The 20,455-nt window shown below is 33.3% G+C and overlaps 1 protein-coding gene and 1 non-coding gene across 3 annotated transcripts; both read right to left on the reverse strand.

Annotated features, from left to right (window-relative positions):
* TRNAV-UAC (transfer RNA valine (anticodon UAC)) lies at window positions 1-73 on the reverse strand. Its single transcript has one exon. It is a non-coding gene; the product is annotated as a tRNA-Val (tRNA).
* Window positions 74-1,259: 1,186 nt separating this feature from the next.
* Window positions 1,260-11,471, reverse strand: LOC145618694 (phosphatidylinositol/phosphatidylcholine transfer protein SFH9-like). Of its 2 annotated transcripts, none has more exons than XM_081673469.1 (16): window positions 11,224-11,471; window positions 10,732-10,767; window positions 10,337-10,640; window positions 7,540-7,639; window positions 5,549-5,815; window positions 5,381-5,458; window positions 5,169-5,270; window positions 5,039-5,088; window positions 4,843-4,936; window positions 4,655-4,744; window positions 4,480-4,566; window positions 3,624-3,708; window positions 2,736-3,163; window positions 2,570-2,644; window positions 1,670-1,808; window positions 1,260-1,579 (listed from the first exon to the last, which is right to left on the reverse strand). In XM_081673469.1, the coding sequence occupies exons 1-15, from the start codon at window positions 11,243-11,245 to the stop codon at window positions 1,755-1,757; spliced, it is 1,872 nt and encodes a 623-aa protein (XP_081529595.1). In that variant the 5' UTR covers window positions 11,246-11,471; the 3' UTR covers window positions 1,260-1,579; window positions 1,670-1,754. The 2 variants fall into 2 exon arrangements, with proteins under 2 accessions (XP_081529595.1, XP_081529596.1); XM_081673470.1 differs by lacking the exon at window positions 11,224-11,471 and adding an exon at window positions 10,983-11,162.
* Window positions 11,472-20,455: the final 8,984 nt, after the last annotated feature.

Here is a 20,455-nt window from a genome sequence, read left to right on the forward strand (position 1 = left end):
TGTTGCTGCCCAGGATCGAACTGGGGACCTTCAGTGTGTAAGACTGACGTGATAACCACTACACCACAGCAACTTTGTGCAACACGTTCAACTGATAGCCTATTAATAATCATGATTATGCAAATTGTTGTTTTGCAGTGCATGAACAATACTACTGTAGTAGATTAAATTATAAATGGATCTCACTTTAATTTTAGATCCAAGCTTGATTAGTTGTGAGGATTTATACACATGCTAAAATATTTACCACCCAAAACCGAAGGCATTATTTATCTTTTATTAAGTAATTAAGATAAAAATCATGAAAGCTGAAACATAATACCCTTATTACTCTAATACGGAGTGCTTTGTATTGAAATACAACAAGATGTACATGAGTCATGAGGTAGACTAATAAAATTATTGTGCAATAGGTTGAAATTCCTCCTACAAAGATACATCAAGTCACCTAATTTTGTCAATCGAAGTGCATGAATTCCTTTCATATGAATCATATGATATTTTACCTTCTACATAGTACGATGACATGAATGTGGGAGTCAAAACTTGCAAATTTTATCATGCATTTGTCAAAGGTGGTAGTTTTATGTGAACATCTTCATAATATCACAAAAATAGAAAATTACTAGGATCTAAAGCAAAATTCATATCCAAGAATTTGAAGAGGTACAATTAGCATCAAATATGCTACTTAGTACTTAGGTCTTCATTTGTTGACCACTTGACCTTATATTAACTTATTTTAGGAAAATTAAGATGATTTAAGGGTTGATAAGATGAATAAAGAAAAATAAGTTAAAATAGGAGTTAAGAAGAGCAACTCAAGTTTAACTTAAAACTAAAATAAGTTTTTAATGTGAAATGTAGATGAATCAAACGCAGTCTTATGTAGGTAAAAAAAATGTAGTAGATAAATGGGAGTAAGACAGGTTGAGTATATTGGGAAATAGGCATTTGAAGGCCCAGTCACAAAGTTTGTCATGGAATCAAGTGCACAAATCAAACACACTGTGCAAATAAAAGTAAGTATATAGATCGATTCATCATACTTCATAGTTCATACAGTCTATTGTCTATATAAGATTCCAAAATTCCAAATATACTACTATTTTCGTTCCAAAATATAATCAATTACCAGTTTTTATAAACGTCATTTAAATTCACTAGAATAAATCGGTTGATTCAAACCACTAATATGAATCTGATGGTGTCTTCTGCAAGAAATTAAATTAGAAGTACAAAACAACAAAATAAAAATAGACAGGTAATGATGTAAAAAAAAAAAAAAAAGAGGGGAAATTATTTCCTATCCCCTTGCATGTTTTATAGCATTTCCAATTCTAATACAGTACAAAAATAGGCCATATCTATTGTTACATCTTGTTATTCTCACGTTTTTGTTGAAAACGGTATTATGTATCGTTCCCTTAAATCCTAATCTAAAATCTCTAGCTTTAAATTTTGTATGGCCGATCTATACACACAAGCAAAATCTAGTTAGCTATACACACAATTCTGTGATATGACCGCACTGTACTGGAGTCTGCTCCGAGCAGTCGGAGCAATAAATTAAAAATACCTGCAAGGGTAGTCATGACATGCAAAGATCAGAGAAGAAAAAAAGAAAGAGGGAAAGTAGAAGTAGAGGCAAAGGAAATAAGCAAGTTACCAGCTGTAAGAATTTGTAGTCATTAGTCAGCAACATCAATGTTGAAGGAAGTAACAAACACGCACATAATACTATTTTATCCATCCTATCGACTTTCTGAAGAGGCAGATTTCCAACTTCTCCTCCAACATGTTGGTCTCTGTAACAAATACAATAAATCAACAAATGGGATTCAAGCGATAATTTATCTTGGATCATTGAAAATATTATAATTGCACATGGATCTAAAAATTCATTTAATTTCCAGACCAGCAGTGATTTGAAAACATTAAGAAAACATTTCAAGCAGTTGTAGCTGATGGGATATGATGCACGCTAAAGGAAAGTCATAGATCTATAAACGTTTAAATGTCTTCAGCATATTTAACATTTTCTTCTTACTGCACAACTCCTCGAGATAAAATAGTAGCTAGGATACTCATATTCAGCTGCCCCATCAATAACTGATTCTGCCTCTCCCCTTTCTACAGAAAGAGAATTAATGGGAAAGTTATTCATGTTTTCCCCTCTTCCCAGACGGCCATGGCCATTTTTTTTTAATTCATTCTGGTAGGATTAATGGCATGAAATTCAGCAAATAAATTTAGCTAATGTGCATACCAAAGTTGTCTCTCCTCTATAGATTTTGTGGTAGCATTTTAGTTACTTAAATATCACACCATTTGAAGCTTTCTTATACCATCTATGTTTCAGAGACAGAAGAGATGAAGAGTGAACAAATAATCTATATTGATGGCAGTTTGACAAGTGAACCCCCTTATAAAGGTAGGTAAATGGCTAAAAGTTACGGAGTATAAGGTCAGTTAAATCATCAGACTAATTTGATTAACAAGCTCAGAGGTAATGTTTCTCTTTTCACAACCATATATAAAAATAGTTATTCGGGAGATGCGAGCTTACATGCATGCTGCTTTCCCTTAGATTTTCCAGTGACTGAGCAAGCTCTACTTGCTTTGAAGCTGTTGCAAACAGGGCCTGTTCCAGATAGAATCAGAGTAAGAACCTATAAACATGCTAATAACTTGGAAAACACAACTCAGTACGTACGTATAACAATACTTTTTACCTTCTTCGTCTTCTGCAAGTCAAACTCTATAGCTTTGATTCTTTTTAATGACTCAACAAGTGTCGCCTCTTTATCTGGAGGTATTCTTGTAGGTTGATTTACAAGGTCTGTCACCATTTGCTCTAAATGCTGAAGCCTTTTCCAGCAAGGATTAAGCAGAGAGTCATCAATCTTCTGAACAACAGCTGGATTTTCGAAACCTGGCTCTTGCTCAGACTCTGGCTCTGACTGGCTAGCTGCTAAATCAACAGGCTCGCACTGCACCTTTGGCTGAATATCTTTTGGTCTAAGCACCCAAAGTTTTCCTAAGGAACGAAATAAAATTTGCAGACATGCAAAAAATTTAAATACGAAGCCAGCTGGTAAACCTCTCACATCAGGAATGACTTTTTGAGACCTTGCTTCTTCACTCTTTCCAAACGCATGATCTGTTCACAACTTCCAAATTAGGTGGCTAGTAATGTCTAGTCAATAAAATAAAGAATTAACTATATTGACTAGTAATTCCTGGGTGGAAGTACTAAATAAGACATCCACCCAAGAAAGATAATCCTTTATGTCACTATATAAAAGATATTTACAGAATTTGTTGAAAAGATGTTCAATTAAGCTTAATTGGGAATTTTGCGGTTGATAAAGTTTCGCTAAAAAATCAGGTTCACTTCAGGGCTAGAGCTGTCCATTAAGAAAACAAACCATATCCTTCCTTTTCCCACTAATCAATATCTTGTGAAAACTCAAGTCCAAAGAAATTTGGGAGTTTTATGGGGACTAATATGCTTACACATTGTCCTTTTGTCAGATAAAGTATTGAAATCTTGTAAATGATACGAACTAGACATGTGAAAATAAATGAGAGTGAATTATAACAGACAAAGGATCACATACTTGTTAAATTAGCCTCTTCAGCTTTAGCACCAGTTCTCACTATTTCCACTGGGTTGCCAATGCATGAAGATTCGCCCAATATTACCTGGGACAGCATAAAGATGAGAGGCAAAAGAATACGTGATATCAATTATGTGTCCATAATCTTCAAATTGTGCTAAAACTTAATGTTATTCAATAGATTGATATAAGCAATTGCAATTATGCAAATGGCAATATTGATGTGAAAAGACATGCGGCTTTTCACATTTGGAGTATACATTAAGCAAATTAGCCTTTAAATATATACACTTTTCCATCAAATGAAAGGTTTTAGAGCAACTAGGTTCAAAGCTCTGAATGCTTCTGGCCAGACATTTCAGCATATCTTATGGTCTCAGCCACTCAGGAGGATGTTTTCAATGGTTACCAGGTCAGCACCATATCAAACAACTTAAGATTGAAATAAGTCATATCATAATTAGTCTTGCATTTGCATGACCCCAAACTCCCAACTCCAACCAAAAAAAAAGATAAAGGAAAATAAAAAAAATAATTAAACCCCAGCATATTGTACGTCATGTATCATTCAAAGTAAAAAATTCTTTAGAATCACGTCAACTCCAGGATCAAATTATGACGTTTTCCAGAATGACAATTGACTGTTCTGCTCACTTTCACATAGCTCCCCATTGTTCTCAGTTCATAATTAACACCTATTTTAAGCTAGCCCCATAATTAAAACAAAGACCAAAGCTAAATACATTGACAAACTAATCATATTATTTTGGAACTTCTTTTTGGTTTCCCTCTTCCCCCAAACCCCTTAGGAAGTAGATGGAGAGAGGGACGATTGACCTTGACTTGAGAAACTTACATTATCATCCACTGATGCTGCAATGTTAGGAATTTGGCCATCTAAATCAGGAACCACGTCAGCAAATACCATGTTATTCCTTGTAGCCTGTGCAAGTAACATGACTTAATTTGAAAACTTGCCAGAAAATAGTGAAATAAAACAGTGTAATGCCATTCATTATTACACACAATACCTTATTAGCAAATAATTTGCTTTTAAGATCTTCGCAATCAGAAGAGCTTGTAGTTCTTTTCATATACATAATTTCTTGTGAATGCACCAGCTGCAAGTAAAAACATTTATGTGATATTCTGCTTCACACTTTTAAGTCCAACTAAAGAGATGGAGAATGCCAGTGATCATAAACAACAATAATCTTACTTTCATTATTTCTGGATCATTCCAAGGTCCCTTCTGATATTTAAGGCATCCACCAGGGCAAGAGCAAGTCCCACCAACAAAATCAGGCAATTGGCTGCAGAAAGATGGTGCAATCAGCTTCTGAAACCAGAGATTGTAATTTGCTTTATTTTGAACAACAACAATAATGCAGCAATAGAAAGGAAGAATAACCCACCTGAGATCTACAAATTCCATCAACTTGCTATGGAATTTGTTGCCCAGAACCTGCCAAGTAAGACAAATGTCAGGTTAAGATGTTTATCTTCTAAACTTCTAAATTAGTATAATTTCAGATTAGATCATACATGAATCTTTGAGGTAGTCCTCGGATCAAGAAAGCTTTTCACAGTAGACCATATCATCTTGAATCCAGCACCAGCATTTATTATAAACATCTGATGCAACGTCTGAAGAAATTTGGAGGAAACAGGAGAACAGGTGAGCATAGATCCACTACTATGTGAATAAAACTTTGTACTTGAAACAAAAATATTATCAAATTAATAGAGAAACCTACCTCAGGGTAATTGTCACCATCAATTTTCTGCATGTTCTTTATAAGATCAAGAGCAACTTTACCAAAGCTCATCCAATTCTACAAAAAACATGAACTAATAAGAACTTAGAAGAGGAGATGTAGCTTGCACAAATTTTCTGTCAGAATATTTAAACAAATCATACATACCACCCCATGAACATCCAATATTGTAGTTGTAGAATCAATATGTCTCTTGGCAGCGATGGAACAAGCTGGAAATTTCTCTGCAAAAGCCTTTTCAAATCCTTGTACATGATACTTTAAAAAACGCTCTATGGTGGTCACATTCATAAGCTTGGCAGTTTCAATCTTGCCAAGTCTTTCAATATAAACAGGTCGTCCATCCTTATCTACACCATGATAACCATGAGGATAGTGTCGCTGTACGACATCGAATTCTTCATAGTAGAAATCCTACAGAAAAGAGTTAAAAGAAACTTTGTGAATTTAACATCATGGAGAAGAAATGTTGTGCAACCAAAAAGAATAACAACAATACAAGCCTATTTTCAATGAAGTCAATTATTCACTATTCTTTGACTTGGGTAACAATGGACCAAATTAAAGCGTCTAAGAATTCTACTTCTAGGCAGCTGCACATCAAATTAAGGATCAACTACCATCAATCACTTCTCACCCAGGAGCAATAAAAATCTATGTTACTCGGACTCTTCAATTCAGTTCACGTACCGGTGTCGGACCCTCGACACTCGGACATGGGTATGACACCAGGACACTTCACTTTAAGTTCAAAATCATGGATTTTTTCTCACAAAATAGCCGAGTCGGACGCTTGGACACGTACCCATGTTGGACATGGGTACCCGAGTCCAAGTAACATAGATAAAAATAGCTTTGAACATTGATATAGAGGTTGATGATGTAAATGGAAGAGCAAGCTATGGTGAAGTGAAATCAATTTTCCTTTCAAAAAATAAAAATAAAAATAAAAATAAAAATAAAAAAAATAAAAGTGAATCCTATTTTAGAATCAAAAACAGATTTTAACTAATTAAGTTGTTTACATTAAATTTGAATCTTACTGATTGAAGCTGAATGTTGATTATATATAACTAGTTTTAACTTATCAAAACTGAAAAGGAAAAAGTATTTATCCCATTGAATGAAAGAGAGAAGAGAAACTGACAAAGAGGAGAGAAATAATTGATTGGGAAATAACTCAAATAAGTATATGATTGGATGAGTTTTAGTAAAGTTACACAGTCTTTGCTGCATAAGAGTATTATTATGTTTCCAACTTTCCACTTTGCTTCTGTATCCTCTCAATTTCGAAGAGATTTGATTATTTAAGGGTGAAGGGAAGAAATTTTCTCCATTTCTGATTTCTCTCACCCTCATTATATGTCATCCAAACAAAGGAAAAAATCTTGGCTTGTATTGGGTCTTCTATGACTAATAATGCCTGTTGATATGAAATTGTGCTCAGAATTGAAGTTATGTTGGTATCAATAGAATTCTTTGTTGGTATGAAGATGATACCATCTAATTCTAAATACAACTTAATACCAGAAAGGCAGCAAGTGTTATTTGAGTCATTGTCTCATTGATGACTCAAACAAGGGCAGAACTTTACCCGAACAAAGGGACAAAAGGGTGGCGCAAAAAAACAAAAACAAATTGTGGTGTCCAATTAACAGCCAGATTTTTCTGCGAGATTCTGCTGATAAGTTGTACTTAGACAGGGGTGCTTTAGCTTTTAAAAGAAGAAAAATAGATAATAAGAGAATTATTAAATACAGTTGGTTTCCTTCAAAAAATAAAATAAAATAAATAAATACAGTTGGTTCCATAGAGTGGGGTTGGATATACAAATCATGAGTAAATGGTGCAACATGAATAGAATAAAGTACAAGTGAGTAGAGTATGAAAAAGGATGCAAATGAAAAGTGGTACAACTTAGGAAGACAGAAGTAGTAACATAACCATAAAGAATATCAACACCAAGTTCTCAAGCAAATACACTTATTTCTTGAAAAGAAACTTCAACTAAATGCAGCTTTTTATCTTTGGAGTTACAATTGGAGGGCAACTTCTGTCAAAAGAGCTTACTAATTGATATTTCTTTTTCTTTACTGTAAAATTTATTCTTGATACAAAATATTTGAAAACTTTATTACCTGTACAATAGTATCTACTCCATTTTCTTTCCTCCATTTGATCATTTCTTCCCACATATGGATAGTTTTATCAAGGTCAAACTTCCTTGCTTTCAAAAATCTGCACAAAATGACACATTTCTGTTCAAAAATAGTCACAGTGAACAGAGATACATCACATGTCAGCTAAAGACTAATACATTTTTCGGATCATAACTAGTTTACTGTAAAACACAGTCCAAGGTTCAGATGGGTACAAGTAGCCTACAAGTTAGCTTTATATTGCCAACAGTCAACGCTCCATGAACCTAACCAGATGCTCAACTAAGCCAACATAATTGTGTTTTAGAAATGTACCAAAGTTTGGCAAAAGCATCATGATTACAAGTGTTATTGAGGAGATATGTATCTCTGTTATTCTAACTAGGGGGATACAAAATGAAAATTCCATTTACATAGGACCGACTCCCAATCAGGAAGTACCGGCGGCTAAGGCATGTGGGGGAAACATCATAGATATAACTACCAAGGAGCTAAATCTCTTTTTAAGGGGTGAAAAGATCTCCATTTACACGAGCCATGTAGGGAAAATATATTAATACCAACCGTGTGGAGCATTTACAACAATTAGATCATTAAAATCGGAATGCTGATATCATTTCCATTTATATGTCACATAAATAACATTTCTAATCATCCAAAACACATGCCTCATAATTAACATTTCCACTCTACTCTTTGAGCTAATTTTATAGAAAATTTACTACAAAGCAGCAAAAATGCTACCAGGTTGTTCTGACATTGCGTATCCACCATTCAAGAATTTTAAAGCTCTCTCTAAACCATTTTAAATTGTTAGTAGACTGGATTTGGATATTCCAAATAACCTTGACCATATGTTTAAATTCACTCCAATGTCCTTAAATTATTCATATTCGTGATACAACAAATCTCCAGGCTGATTCAATGATTGATACCAGGATAACAACCTAACCAATTCTTGATGGAGAGCAGAATGCAGTACCTTAACAGCTTACAAATCATAATAATTTATGAATAACTTGACTCATGCTTTGCTTATATGGTAGATAAATGAAAAGATTCACGACTTCCCTAAACAACCAATACTAAGAGGATAAATGGTTATGTACCAATATTCCTCCATTTAGGTTTTCAACGCTCTAGTCTTCTAAGCAGCACTGTTCTCAACCTCAAGCATACACTACAAAAGTAACCTCATACAATGAAGCAAAATCTAAGCAATTGGAAATCACTGAATTATTCGGACTATTTTTGATAAACCTGAAAGTCACCCATGTACAGCAAGAGTTGTCAAATTTGGAGTCATAATCAACTGGCAAATATTATCATGTATCTTAGCTTTCGAAGGGTCTCCCACTCTCCCTATCAACCTTACACCATTAGTCGAAGCAATAAGTAAACAAACATGCTTGACCATGTATCGAGAGCCTAAAGGACCATGATTCTAAGCATCCAGCTGAAAGTGTCATTGTATTGGAATTTGCAAGAAATCCCTCAAACCACGTCTAGGACTCCTAGTCTCCTCTATTTTAGTTGCTTTTTAAACAGGATGTTTTGGTCTAGCTTATATCTACACATCGGTGACAATTCCTTCCATATCAATATTAGAGTATTTCCTTGGACTTTTGATGAAGGGTATCATTTAGGGTGATAAGGAGATTTTTATTGAGTTTTGCTTACTAAATCTAGACGTGCCCTGCTATGGAAACTACCTTACATAGAATAGTGTCCATATGTATTAGAGTTGGAGGGAGTATTTCTTGGTTACTTATCAGCTAAGGGAGGGGAAAAAAAAAGTTTCCAACAATGCTCGGATAAATAGTCAAAGAGCATGGAGATAATCATTCTAGCACTTTTTTAGGGTAACAATAGTCATGTCCTTCAAGTATGCATCCGAACTCCGAGAGAAAGTTACTGGAGGAGGTTATTAATGTTCAGATTTTCTATTCTATATACCACGAATCTTTCCAGTGTAATAAAAATCAGAGACTTCTCCAGTAATTTTTCACAATAAGCAATGACAAGGCAAGATACACATATCAAGTTGCTAGCTGAGAGCCTATGAAACTGGAATTGTATATGACATCAACGGTTCTCAATGAATAACAAGAATCTCTCTTAATGATTCAAGTACAATTATGAATAATCCAAGAATTATTCTGAATATTTTCTAACCAGACTGTACTGTAAATCTCTAATCATTAACCCTTAACCACATTTTATCAGACGATAGAAATTGCTGCTAGTTTGTTCCCACACAAAATGGACCAACAGCACACATATCAGATTTCGATAATAATATGCCAATATAAAAGAGAGAATAATCTTGAATCCCACAAGGTGTCAATTCATTCATGGTATACTGCACAGTGCAGTAAACTCTCTAAAACAGAAATCTAAATGGACAATCCAGATTAAATCTCAATATTGAATTTAATTTTAACCTTTGAGGCTCCGAGATTACTCCAAATTTTGACAGACATCAGCCGACTAGCTGTCATTTAATCCGTGTTTAATCTTTGTACCAATTCAAGTATGAAATTCATAATTACTTAAACTTTCATCGTTGCTGACTAGCCGTCATCTATCACCTTGATACCAATTCAAAGTATGAAAATCTTATGTATTTTATGTGAAATTTCAATCATTGCAAAGCCTGATCATACAAATAATAATAATAATATCACACACAATACTATTCACCTAAATAAAATATGCCAAAAACTAAATTTAGATTTATTAATAGCATAGTATAAAATTAAAATTTAATTCTCACCTAAGCATTGTGTGATAATCATCCAAATGATGTGGAAGCATATTCTTCTCCACCAAAACCAGCCGAAACGCATCAACAGCCTCTTCCTCCTTCTCATCCCTAAAATCGTCGATTGCGATCGAGGCGAATTTACAATCAGCCACTCGTTTACCTCTCTTCTTGAGTCCATGCGCCAATTTTGTCGAAGCACTCGCTGCTTTCTTCCTCAAACTCTTGATCCTCGTTCTTCTGATTGGCTCATCCTCAGAAACCTCAATCTCCGACTTTCTCCCCCTCTCTTCTTCTCGAATCAATTGAATATCCTCTAAATTCGTCATAAATCAATCAAATTCAATCAAAATTAATGCAAATTTGATTAATTTTAATATCTTAAATTCAATCAAATGCGACAATACCTGGCATTGCTGAATTTTCTTCTGCTGGTAAAATTTCTACATTCAAACATATAGAAAAGTCAGTATATCAATACATATTATGCAGATCTAAGCAAGATTTTTAGCTTTACTTCAATCTTAAGTGATCTTATTTAATTAATTTTTTTTTATTAAATTAAATTAATTAAAGCTCAAAAATAGTTTACATACCAAGAAAAATGAAAAAATCAAACAAAAAAAAAAAGAATCTCAAAAAAAAAAAAAAAAATTACAACGAAAAGAAGAAGATCGCGGCTGTAGTGTGTACTCGTAACACTTTAATTTCTCTCTCCTCTGACTAATTTAAGAACGGTAAAACCGATACGAAAGCGATTGAATAATAAACAAAAAAAAAATTACAGAAATCGAGAAAAATGGAATTAAAATTGAATTGAATTGAATTGAATTTTAGACAGTAATAACAATAACCGACGCATTAATTGCGATGAAAAAAGGAATCTGAAAAAAAAAAACCTGAGTTTGATGCTACATTCATTCAATGGAGCTGAAACATCGTTTTCATCATCATCAATCGATCAATAATCAGCTGGTAAAAAAACGCCAAAAAAAATTGAATTGAATTTTCTCTTTCTAGAATTTTCTCTCTCTAAGTTTTCTCTCTCTACTGCAGTGATGGTGTCGGCTAGAGGAAGGAAGATGTGTATTGTTGTTGTTGTTGGTTCTAGAAAGAGGAGAGAAAAAAGGGAGGAAAGGAGGAGGAGTGAGAGAGTGAAAAGTGTGGGAGTCGTTGTCGAAGGAGGAGAGAGAAATTGCCAGAAACGGAAAGGTTCCGTCACGGTCGAGGGGAGAGGGAGTAGTCTCCGTCAATCAAGTCTTGAGTTTTGTTTCGTAGGTTTTTTTGGGGGGATTTAAAAAATTGTTAACGGCGGCTGTACGGTTACGGATTTTTTTTTGTATACGGAAATACGGTGTAGGTGTGGGTGTGGATTTGGGTGTAGGTACGTACAATCTAATTCTACGGTTGTCCGTAGTTTAGGTTAACAACTGTGTCAAGACTCTAGAGAGGAAAAACAGGAAATTTAGGGCCGGTTTAGATTGATTGAACTGAGCAGAAATGAAATGAACTGAACTGAACTGAACTAAATTTATTGGTGCTGAACTGAATATTTTATGAGAGAAGAAAATTAAGATAAAAACTGAACTGAACTGAACTGAACTTATTAAAGCTAGAATAAAATAATCTGAAGAGAACAGGCCCCAATTTTCCGTCTAACGTTATGGTTTTATGTTAGGAATTTCCCTCGTGAGAAGAAAAGGGTAACTTTCTATAATTCCTCGAAGTAACTTTTCATACTAAAAAAAAAAGTTATTGTAGCTAGATTAAAACATAAGTTAGTCAATGGGCATGAAAGCGTGGTATATAATATATGTGTGGTAAATGGTATGTGATCAAAAACTCAGTTTAAATTTTTAAACCTTTTGTTACTCTTATTATGCCAAAATAAAGAAATAAAATTAATTTTAAAGAAAAGAAAAATGACAAGTATAACCAAACTTGTTTATAGGAAGGGTATTAATGTCATTTTAGATGATGCATTTTCTCTATTTCGGCTAACCACACAATCTCTGCTTTAATTTTTTTTCTCATCGTATAATCTTCTTAATGCATGTACGTCCCTTAATAGTATGTTTCGTTTACTCCGTACATATGAAACAGAATAAGTATATTACGGAGTAACTAATTTTTTTTTAAAAAAAAAGAATAAAACAATAACGTAAAACGAATAAGTACAGAAATAAACAAAGAATAATAAAGACTAAATGAAGTCTAATTAATAAGGTAGCTACAGTGTATATATACATGTACATCAGTAATTCAGTATTCAGTACATGAATCATGCATCTGATCTGAAAATAATGTGGTACGTACGTTAGCAGTGGAAGTCATTAAATACTCCTCGCAAATCGAGTGATCGAAATGATGAATACATAATGCACGAATACGTGATGGGTGATGGATGATGCATGCTGCTGCGGAATGAACAAAGACCGTGACTTTTTCATTCCGTGTGTTGTAATTAGTTCAACTGTAAAACAACTCTCTTCTTTTAAATATTTGTTAAATAAGGCGAAAGTTAACAAGTATTCCAGAGCGTTAGATATAAAAACTAAATTAAGGAAGATTAAGGTAAAATAAAATAAAGTATTGATATCATTCGTGATTTTGACATAAATTTTAAAATTAACACTTTTTTAACTTATAATCTAATGTTTGGGACGCTTGTTAGTAAGATTTTTGTATTGTAAAGATAAGCAATATGGAGTACAAAATTGATAAATAGAAGATGAAACAACTAATGACCCCACTTTTTTTCTGGCCTAACCCCAACCACGTAACTCAAGCAACCAATTTTGGTAGGACTAATATATAAGGACGTAGCAGTAGTAAAAGTAATTAATTATTTAATTAATCAAAGAAAAATGGCATGTTACGTTCCCATGTGATTACTTGAGTTATTAATTATTAAAATAATGACGGTGATTGGTGCCCATCATTTGTTCATTTTTGTGGTGTTAATGGCCAGCTTATTAGGCCCCCACTAACTTTATTAACACTTAACTCTTTTTATGGCTTTATGATTTTTCAAGTATATACTATTTGTACCTAATAACATATGCCAAGTGTGAAGTGTGTTTCCATAATTACAGGATATGTCGCATTCATTTCTCTTGTAACTATCTAATGAATTGTAGAGACTAGAGAGAGTTGGAATGAATAATCTGGTTTTCAGCTGGGAAGAAACATTGATGGTTGAACTAGATAGTTTGGGTAGATGGGGTTGGAGTGTTGGATGTGAGGAAGTAGATTGTGTGGTGTAAGGAAGGGCGTGTGAAACTGTGTAAGCAGTGGCGGAGTCAGGATTTTTACGATGATAGGGCACCATATCATCTAAAACCCTTTTATCAAAGAATGTTCATAATATCAAGACTCAAAATTACTTAACAATCATATTTGTCAAACCTTTATTATTCAAAAATACATCAAATATTACCCCTATTCAAGGCTTTAAACAATAACCTCGCTCATTTTTTTTTTTTAGATCTTTTACAGTAGATTTGGAATTAGATTGATCTTCCGTATCAAATAGGATTATCCAAAATACTAATTATAAAGATTTATAACTAATAATTCAAGTATACGTAGTACTCATACATGTAAAAAGAAATGTTAAAATTAAACTTGACTAGTGTTCAAGTTTTGAAAGCATATTATTATATCATCAATTTCATTATCCTAGGCAGAAAAGTAATCTTGCCCAATGTGATCAAACTTTTATGTTGTTAAGTTTTTGTGTTATTTAGGAATTGGAATAGGACATTAAGAGAAAAGGAAAAAGGGGGGGGGGGGGGACATTAAGAAAAATAAACAATGAGAGGTTAAAAAAATAACAAAATGTTGGATAAGAGATTAGAACCCATGATCTTTGATTGAAAAGGTAATGCTCAAACCACTAGGCTACTAGTAAGCTATAATACAATGATGCACTTTAAATTTTATTTAAACAAAATTTTGACAAACTTTTTTTTCCTTTTTTAAAAAATATGGCATGGCACGTGCCCTACCAGGACACACCAGGTCTCCGCCACTGTGTGTAAGCTATAAGTTGTGTAACGCATGTGTAATTGGACTTTTGGTGAGCTAGCTGTTTCAAGTAAAGATGACATTTGGTTGTGCTGGCAGATTTGACGTACACTTAATTAGACACGGTGCGTCTACACTATGTCTTTAATATCAAAGGGTTTATCGAAGGTAACCTTTGACATAAACCACGTGTTAGTTTTTTACCAAGGTTTTTCGACAAGAGATATATTCTAAATATGGTATGTGAGATTTCAAATTATAAACACGTGTAATACTTTATTTTACGTTTGTGCATTACAAAAAGTTAATACGTGAGATAAGAGAATGAAGGTTAATACTTCGGGTGTGTTCGATTCACATGATTTACGCTGATTTGAACTTTACCTGAAATTATCTGAACTTATTAGACCTTATATTAAAACTTATTTAACTTGTAATTTGTACTTGGGTAACCATTATCAAAACTTATCAAACCTAATATGAACTTATCTGAACTTGACTGAATTTATCTGAACTTATTACACCTGAAATAAGTGAAAATAAGGTGAACAGAACATACTCTTCGTGTGATGAGTTGAGTAAATTTTATATAGTACTCGTAAAACCAAGTAGTGATAGATAAATAATTAAATATGATGATATTGAGCATTACTTTACAAAAATGTCCTAATCAAGTACAATAGACAGAATTAGGATAATAATGACTTGTACGTTGTCCATCAAAAATCGCATTACTCTTAAATTGTTGTTTAATGTAAAAACAGATATTTCTTGACTTTTGATTTTTCCATCTTAGCTCTTTATTGTTGTTCTTTAGTACGAGTACTTCGTATCTTGTAATAAGTACAATAAATATCTCCGAGATTAAAGATTCCTTATCTATTATTCGTATCATAAGGTCTATTTAATTTGTTTTTTATTTATGCTTAAATTGTTTTCAAAAAATCAAACTTGAAGTACTAGACTACTAGTATATAAGAATTTTAATTGATTGGTTGATTTTGCTGAGGAACAAGTAGTTTCGAAGAGGACATTAGAGTATCACTAAAGTTTGTCAAATGTTCATTAAAAAATTACTTAACATGAGGTAGTTGCAAATTTTGTACATTCGCAAAACTTTATACATGGGATTGGTTTCGTTCATTAAAAAAATTACTGCGATTGGTTTCGTTCATTAAAAAATTACTTAACATGAGGTAGTTGCAAATTTTGTACATTCGCAAAACTTTATACATGGGATTGGTTTCGTTCATTAAAAAAATTACTGGGATTGGTTTCGTTCATTAAAAAATTACTTAACATGAGGTAGTTGCAAATTTTGTACATTCGCAAAACTTTATACATGGGATTGGTTTCGTTACCACATTTTGGTGATTAGAGTAGTTAAATTTGAGAATTTATTTGTTCTTGTTAAGGGACAACGTTTTATTTTAGTTGATATAATAAATATTTACACAAAAATTTGTGCATGCGGGATGTGGACAACAAAGTATAGAGCCTAAGCATTGTCGTGTCTGAATTTTTACTATAGGTTCAGAATTCTGCAGGTTGCTAGATTGCAGGTCACAGGTTACTAGATTACAAGTTACAGATTGCTACGTGATCAGCTACTTGGTTCCATGTATTAAACGAAATTAAACAAAGATAATTCCAAGGAATATTATAAGAGAATCCAAGTTTAAACGAAGTCAAAGTTGTTATAAGCTTTTCTACAATCAAGGAGGAGATATTTTTCACCAGAGGAATTAGTTAATTGAAAATGTTATATGTATCTGCACCACAAATAAGTCCACATTCGTTGAAAACCAAATCAAGGAGTCAAACTACTTCTCCTATTTTCATGGAGGACACTGACAGGCTAAAGTCGTATCACCTAATCAAAAGTATTACCTAAATCCTCTAACTAAAGTAGATAGGGAAGTAGGGTCGAATCCACAGGGAAACTGGTCTTTCTATTCCTAATTAATTAATTATAATCTAAATTATTAAAGTAACCAAATTGTTGTTTTTAATATGAAACTATACTACGAAGATTGAGTTTAGAGAGAAAATCAATAATAAGAAGGCCTAGGGTCACAAGTTCACCAATAATTAATATTCCGGGATAAAACATAACAATCAATTAATCAACATTGCACAGATAACATGATTAACAGGCTCTCGCAATTTATTAATCAACATAGATCTAACAGGCTCTCGCAATTTACTAGATCTAAGTTCCTATTAAAAATAGCCTTTAATATCAAATTAACATCTGCTCGATTCATCAATTCAATATTGCTAAACATTCACAATCAAATTATATCTGCTCGATTCATAATCTAATTGCAAAGAATTAAAACAATTCAATAAGAAATTATCATGCAATATCAATAATCAATAATAACAAATTATCCCTTCATATTAATTATGGATCCCCATAAACCCTAGAATTAAACTACTCGGACATAATTAAATCTAAAGCATGCAAAGTAATAAAATAAGACATAAGGAATTGAAAGGAAGAAATTACTGAAATTAATTAAAGTAGAAATCGTACCAAGACGGCGGAATTACAAAGTAGTCAAGAACAAGGGAAAAAAAAGTAGAGAGAAAAGTCTGGAGAGAAAATACTAAGTAGAGAGAGAAAGTAAAAGGGAAAGAGTCAGTAAAATAATTATCCTAAAAACGTACTTAAACAAAAATCTAACAACTCCTAATTAGAAACTAAGTACCTCGACAAACAAGGCATCCCAGAAACGCGCGCCCAATCGGGCTAAAGGCCGCCCGATCGGGCGCGCCTTTTTGCTCGATCTCTCTACGCAGCAGCCTTGCCCGATCGTGCTAGGTGCTCGCACGATCGGGCGCGCCATAGCCACGCACCAGGCCCCTTGGACGCTACCTTGCCCGATCGGGCCCTTGTGGCTCCTCGAAGCTTGGACTTCGATTGGGCTCGATTCCTCGGCCCAATCCGGATCTCCTCTTTGGGTCTTGAATACTCGGTCCAAACCTCAGTATTCCAAATACCGAGCCCTTAATCACCGGCTCGATGGCTCTAGCCGGCCTTGGGCTTCAACGATGGTCGTGCTCTCTCTCATTGTCGTAGTTGCTCCATTAGAACCCGGGAAATAGCTCCAAAGAGGCAATTTCCTACAAAACTCAACAAAGACTACGAAAACACTAGAAAACACCAATTAGTAATAAAAGTGGCTCGAAAGAGCCAAAAACACTACTAATTATGACCAAGGGACGGGGGTAAATCTCTATATAAAATGGACATATCAGACACTCCCACTATTCTCCAACTAACCAGCGGCAAAGAACAAGTCAAAAGGCAATGGATAAGCACAAAGTGAACATGGCATGATTCTCGGAGCTGAATCTGGCAGCTAACTCCTACTTTCAAAGAATCATCAAAGAAGTTGTTACAAGATTTCAAAAGACTCCCCTATTATAATAGGATGGAAGACCATTGTAAAAACACAAGATACGAGCCCTAGGCATCATATTTCATAGTCATTAGCAATTAGTACTAAATTACATATTCATTTTTAGTCACAAAACAACTTGTATTGTACCTGTAATTCATTCTCAAACTAGTAGATTGGTGGATTCAATGCTACCCGCAGTTTTACCCTTATTCCTGGGATTTTATGCGTCATCATCTTGTGTCTCGTCTTCCCTTTCCCCTTTATTCCTTTTTCGTAGGTTATTCTCCCTCATTAATTGAACCTACATTATCATTAGGATCTTTATTGATTTAGCTGTTATCCTATTGAACTTGGTCGAATCTAGCGAGCAAATTTTGGCCAAAACAAGCGTGAGAAGATAAAAGGGAAGAAGAGAACATCATATATCATGGTTCAATCATTTTCACATGCGGCATGGAATACTTCACTTGGAAAAAAAGTATATCATATATATTAGCTTTTATGGAGGATCATATAAAGAAACAATGTAGGAGATACAACTCGCTAGCTCTCTCCCTCTCATCAAGAATTTTCTTCTAATAAGATGAATACAGATTGACTACTAGAGTTGGCCTATTAATTAATCACCCAATAACGAACTCCCTTAGCTTTTCTAAGATAAAGAAATTGTAAGTAAAATATTTTATTATATTGGTAAATGTGACGTGTTGAGAGATGTGCATCACACAAGTTGTAGCAAAATTATTCTATAAGGATATAGGATTGCAAATACGGAGTATATTTTACCCTACAAAGGTATAAATTAATATAAATTAATTATCTCTAATAAAAGCTACAATGAGTGTACACACTTGTTAAAAAATATGGAGTAATAAAAAAGTTGTGAGCACAACATACTTACTAGCTAGTATTATGCCATAATATCTTGACAGTACAACATATCATGGCTAAAGAAATCAAAATGAAACTAACATAATTACTACGTAATTACTGTAACATGTGCTTAAAATATACTTTATATCAATCTTAACCACTTGAAATAATAACTCGATCAAAATAAGGGAAGAATACATGCATCCTTTTGAGTAACATGGCCAACTTAATTAGTATGGGGAAGTTTAAAGTTAAAAATATGATAATGGATATGGTTTTAATATATATGGAAGATGACACAGAAAATCCACTACATTAGTTCTACACTTCTACTTGTATTCTGCTGGTGGATTATGCATAGGATCTCAAAGTTGTTTTAAATGCTATTTAATTTTGTTTGTTGTTTCCTACATATGAAGTTATCTCTCCCTTCTGTCCAATTTTTTTATCCTTTAGGGGTGTAGTAGGTACTATATGTACGTGCTAATTTTGGCATGCAGATCAAATCTACGTATTGCTGATGAGACTCGTGAAAGAAAGCTAAATGAAAATCAAAACTTACCTAGCATCATCTCTACTAGCCATCTTTTGTCTTCCGATAGCTCTAATTGTACTAAGAGGAAAGGAGATAATTCAAGGCGATTTCCCCTTAATTTGTCTGCTATGCTTGCAAGGCTACAACACCCACTTTCTTGAAACTGAAGTTTGTATATTAAAACTAAAGGTTCATGCAGTAAAATAAATCACATGGAATGGAATATAAATAAATGTAGATTAATTATATTTATGTTAAGAATAATGCTTTTCTTTTTTGATAAATGAAAGTACTCGTACTATTTAAAATATATTTTTCAATCATTATTGAGCATAAAAAAATTCATCTTTCAAGTTTCAATATCTAGTATCCTAATATTATTAGTTTACTTATTTTGAATTGTTATAAGAAATTTCTTAAAAGGGACATATTAGTGGGAAAAAAAACATTATTAGCTTAAAAAATTCAGTACATTTTCACGTTGCGTACATATTTTAAATAGCTACATTAGTGGGAAAAAAACATTATTAGCTTAAAAAATTCAGTACATTTTCACGTTGCGTACATATTTTAAATAGCTACATTAGTGGGAAAAAAACATTATTAGCTTAAAAAATTCAGTACATTTTCAGGTTGCGTACATATTTTAAATAGCTACAAGTTTTAAATAATATACTCTGTATATGTATAAGAAAAAAAAAACTGAGATTAATTTGTTATAATGAATTATTATTAAATACAAGTATACATTTTGTCAAAAAAAAAAAAAACGAGTACAAGTATACATGTATAAAAACATTAGGAAAATTTGTAAATTTTAGCCATTTAAAGTTAGTATTTTGCAAATTGCAGCCCAAAGTTGTTATAAATTGTAAATTGCAACCTAATTCTATTTTTTCATCAGTTTGCGCGTCAAATGTTCGTTTAAGGTTTTAGGGGCCATTGTAATTCTTAAAGGTCCGAATTGAGCTTGGAATTGGCAAAAAAAATAACGTAAGTGCCTTGTTTTACGTAACAAAAATGTATTGATTTGTGGGCAACTTTTTTCCTTGTAAAAACAAGACACTTACGTTATTTTTTTGCCAATTTCGAGCTCAATTTGGATCTTAAGGACTAAAATGACCACTAAAACCTTGACCAAACATTTTTCGACTCGAAAACCGATGAAAAAATTAAATTGAGTTGCAAATTACAATTTATAACAACTTTTGGGCTGCAATTACTCCCTCCGTCCCCAAAAGAACGACCCATTTGGGTTGATTACGCGGGTATTAAGAAAGTTAA

The sequence above is a fragment of the Chenopodium album genome, chromosome 26 (assembly GCF_948465745.1).
Source record: "Chenopodium album chromosome 26, dcCheAlbu1.1, whole genome shotgun sequence".
NCBI lineage: Eukaryota > Viridiplantae > Streptophyta > Magnoliopsida > Caryophyllales > Amaranthaceae > Chenopodium > Chenopodium album.

Bases quoted from the DNA above. Each gene is read 5' to 3' on its own strand.
- LOC145618694 (XM_081673469.1), bottom strand. From the start codon at position 11,245: ATGAATGTAGCATCAAACTCAG. The intron at 4,937-5,038 runs GTGGGTTATTCT...ATCTTTCTGCAG, and splicing joins ATGGAATTTGTAGATCTCAG to CCAATTGCCTGATTTTGTTG. The intron at 3,709-4,479 runs GTAAGTTTCTCA...ATGCTGTCCCAG, and splicing joins CAGCATCAGTGGATGATAAT to GTAATATTGGGCGAATCTTC.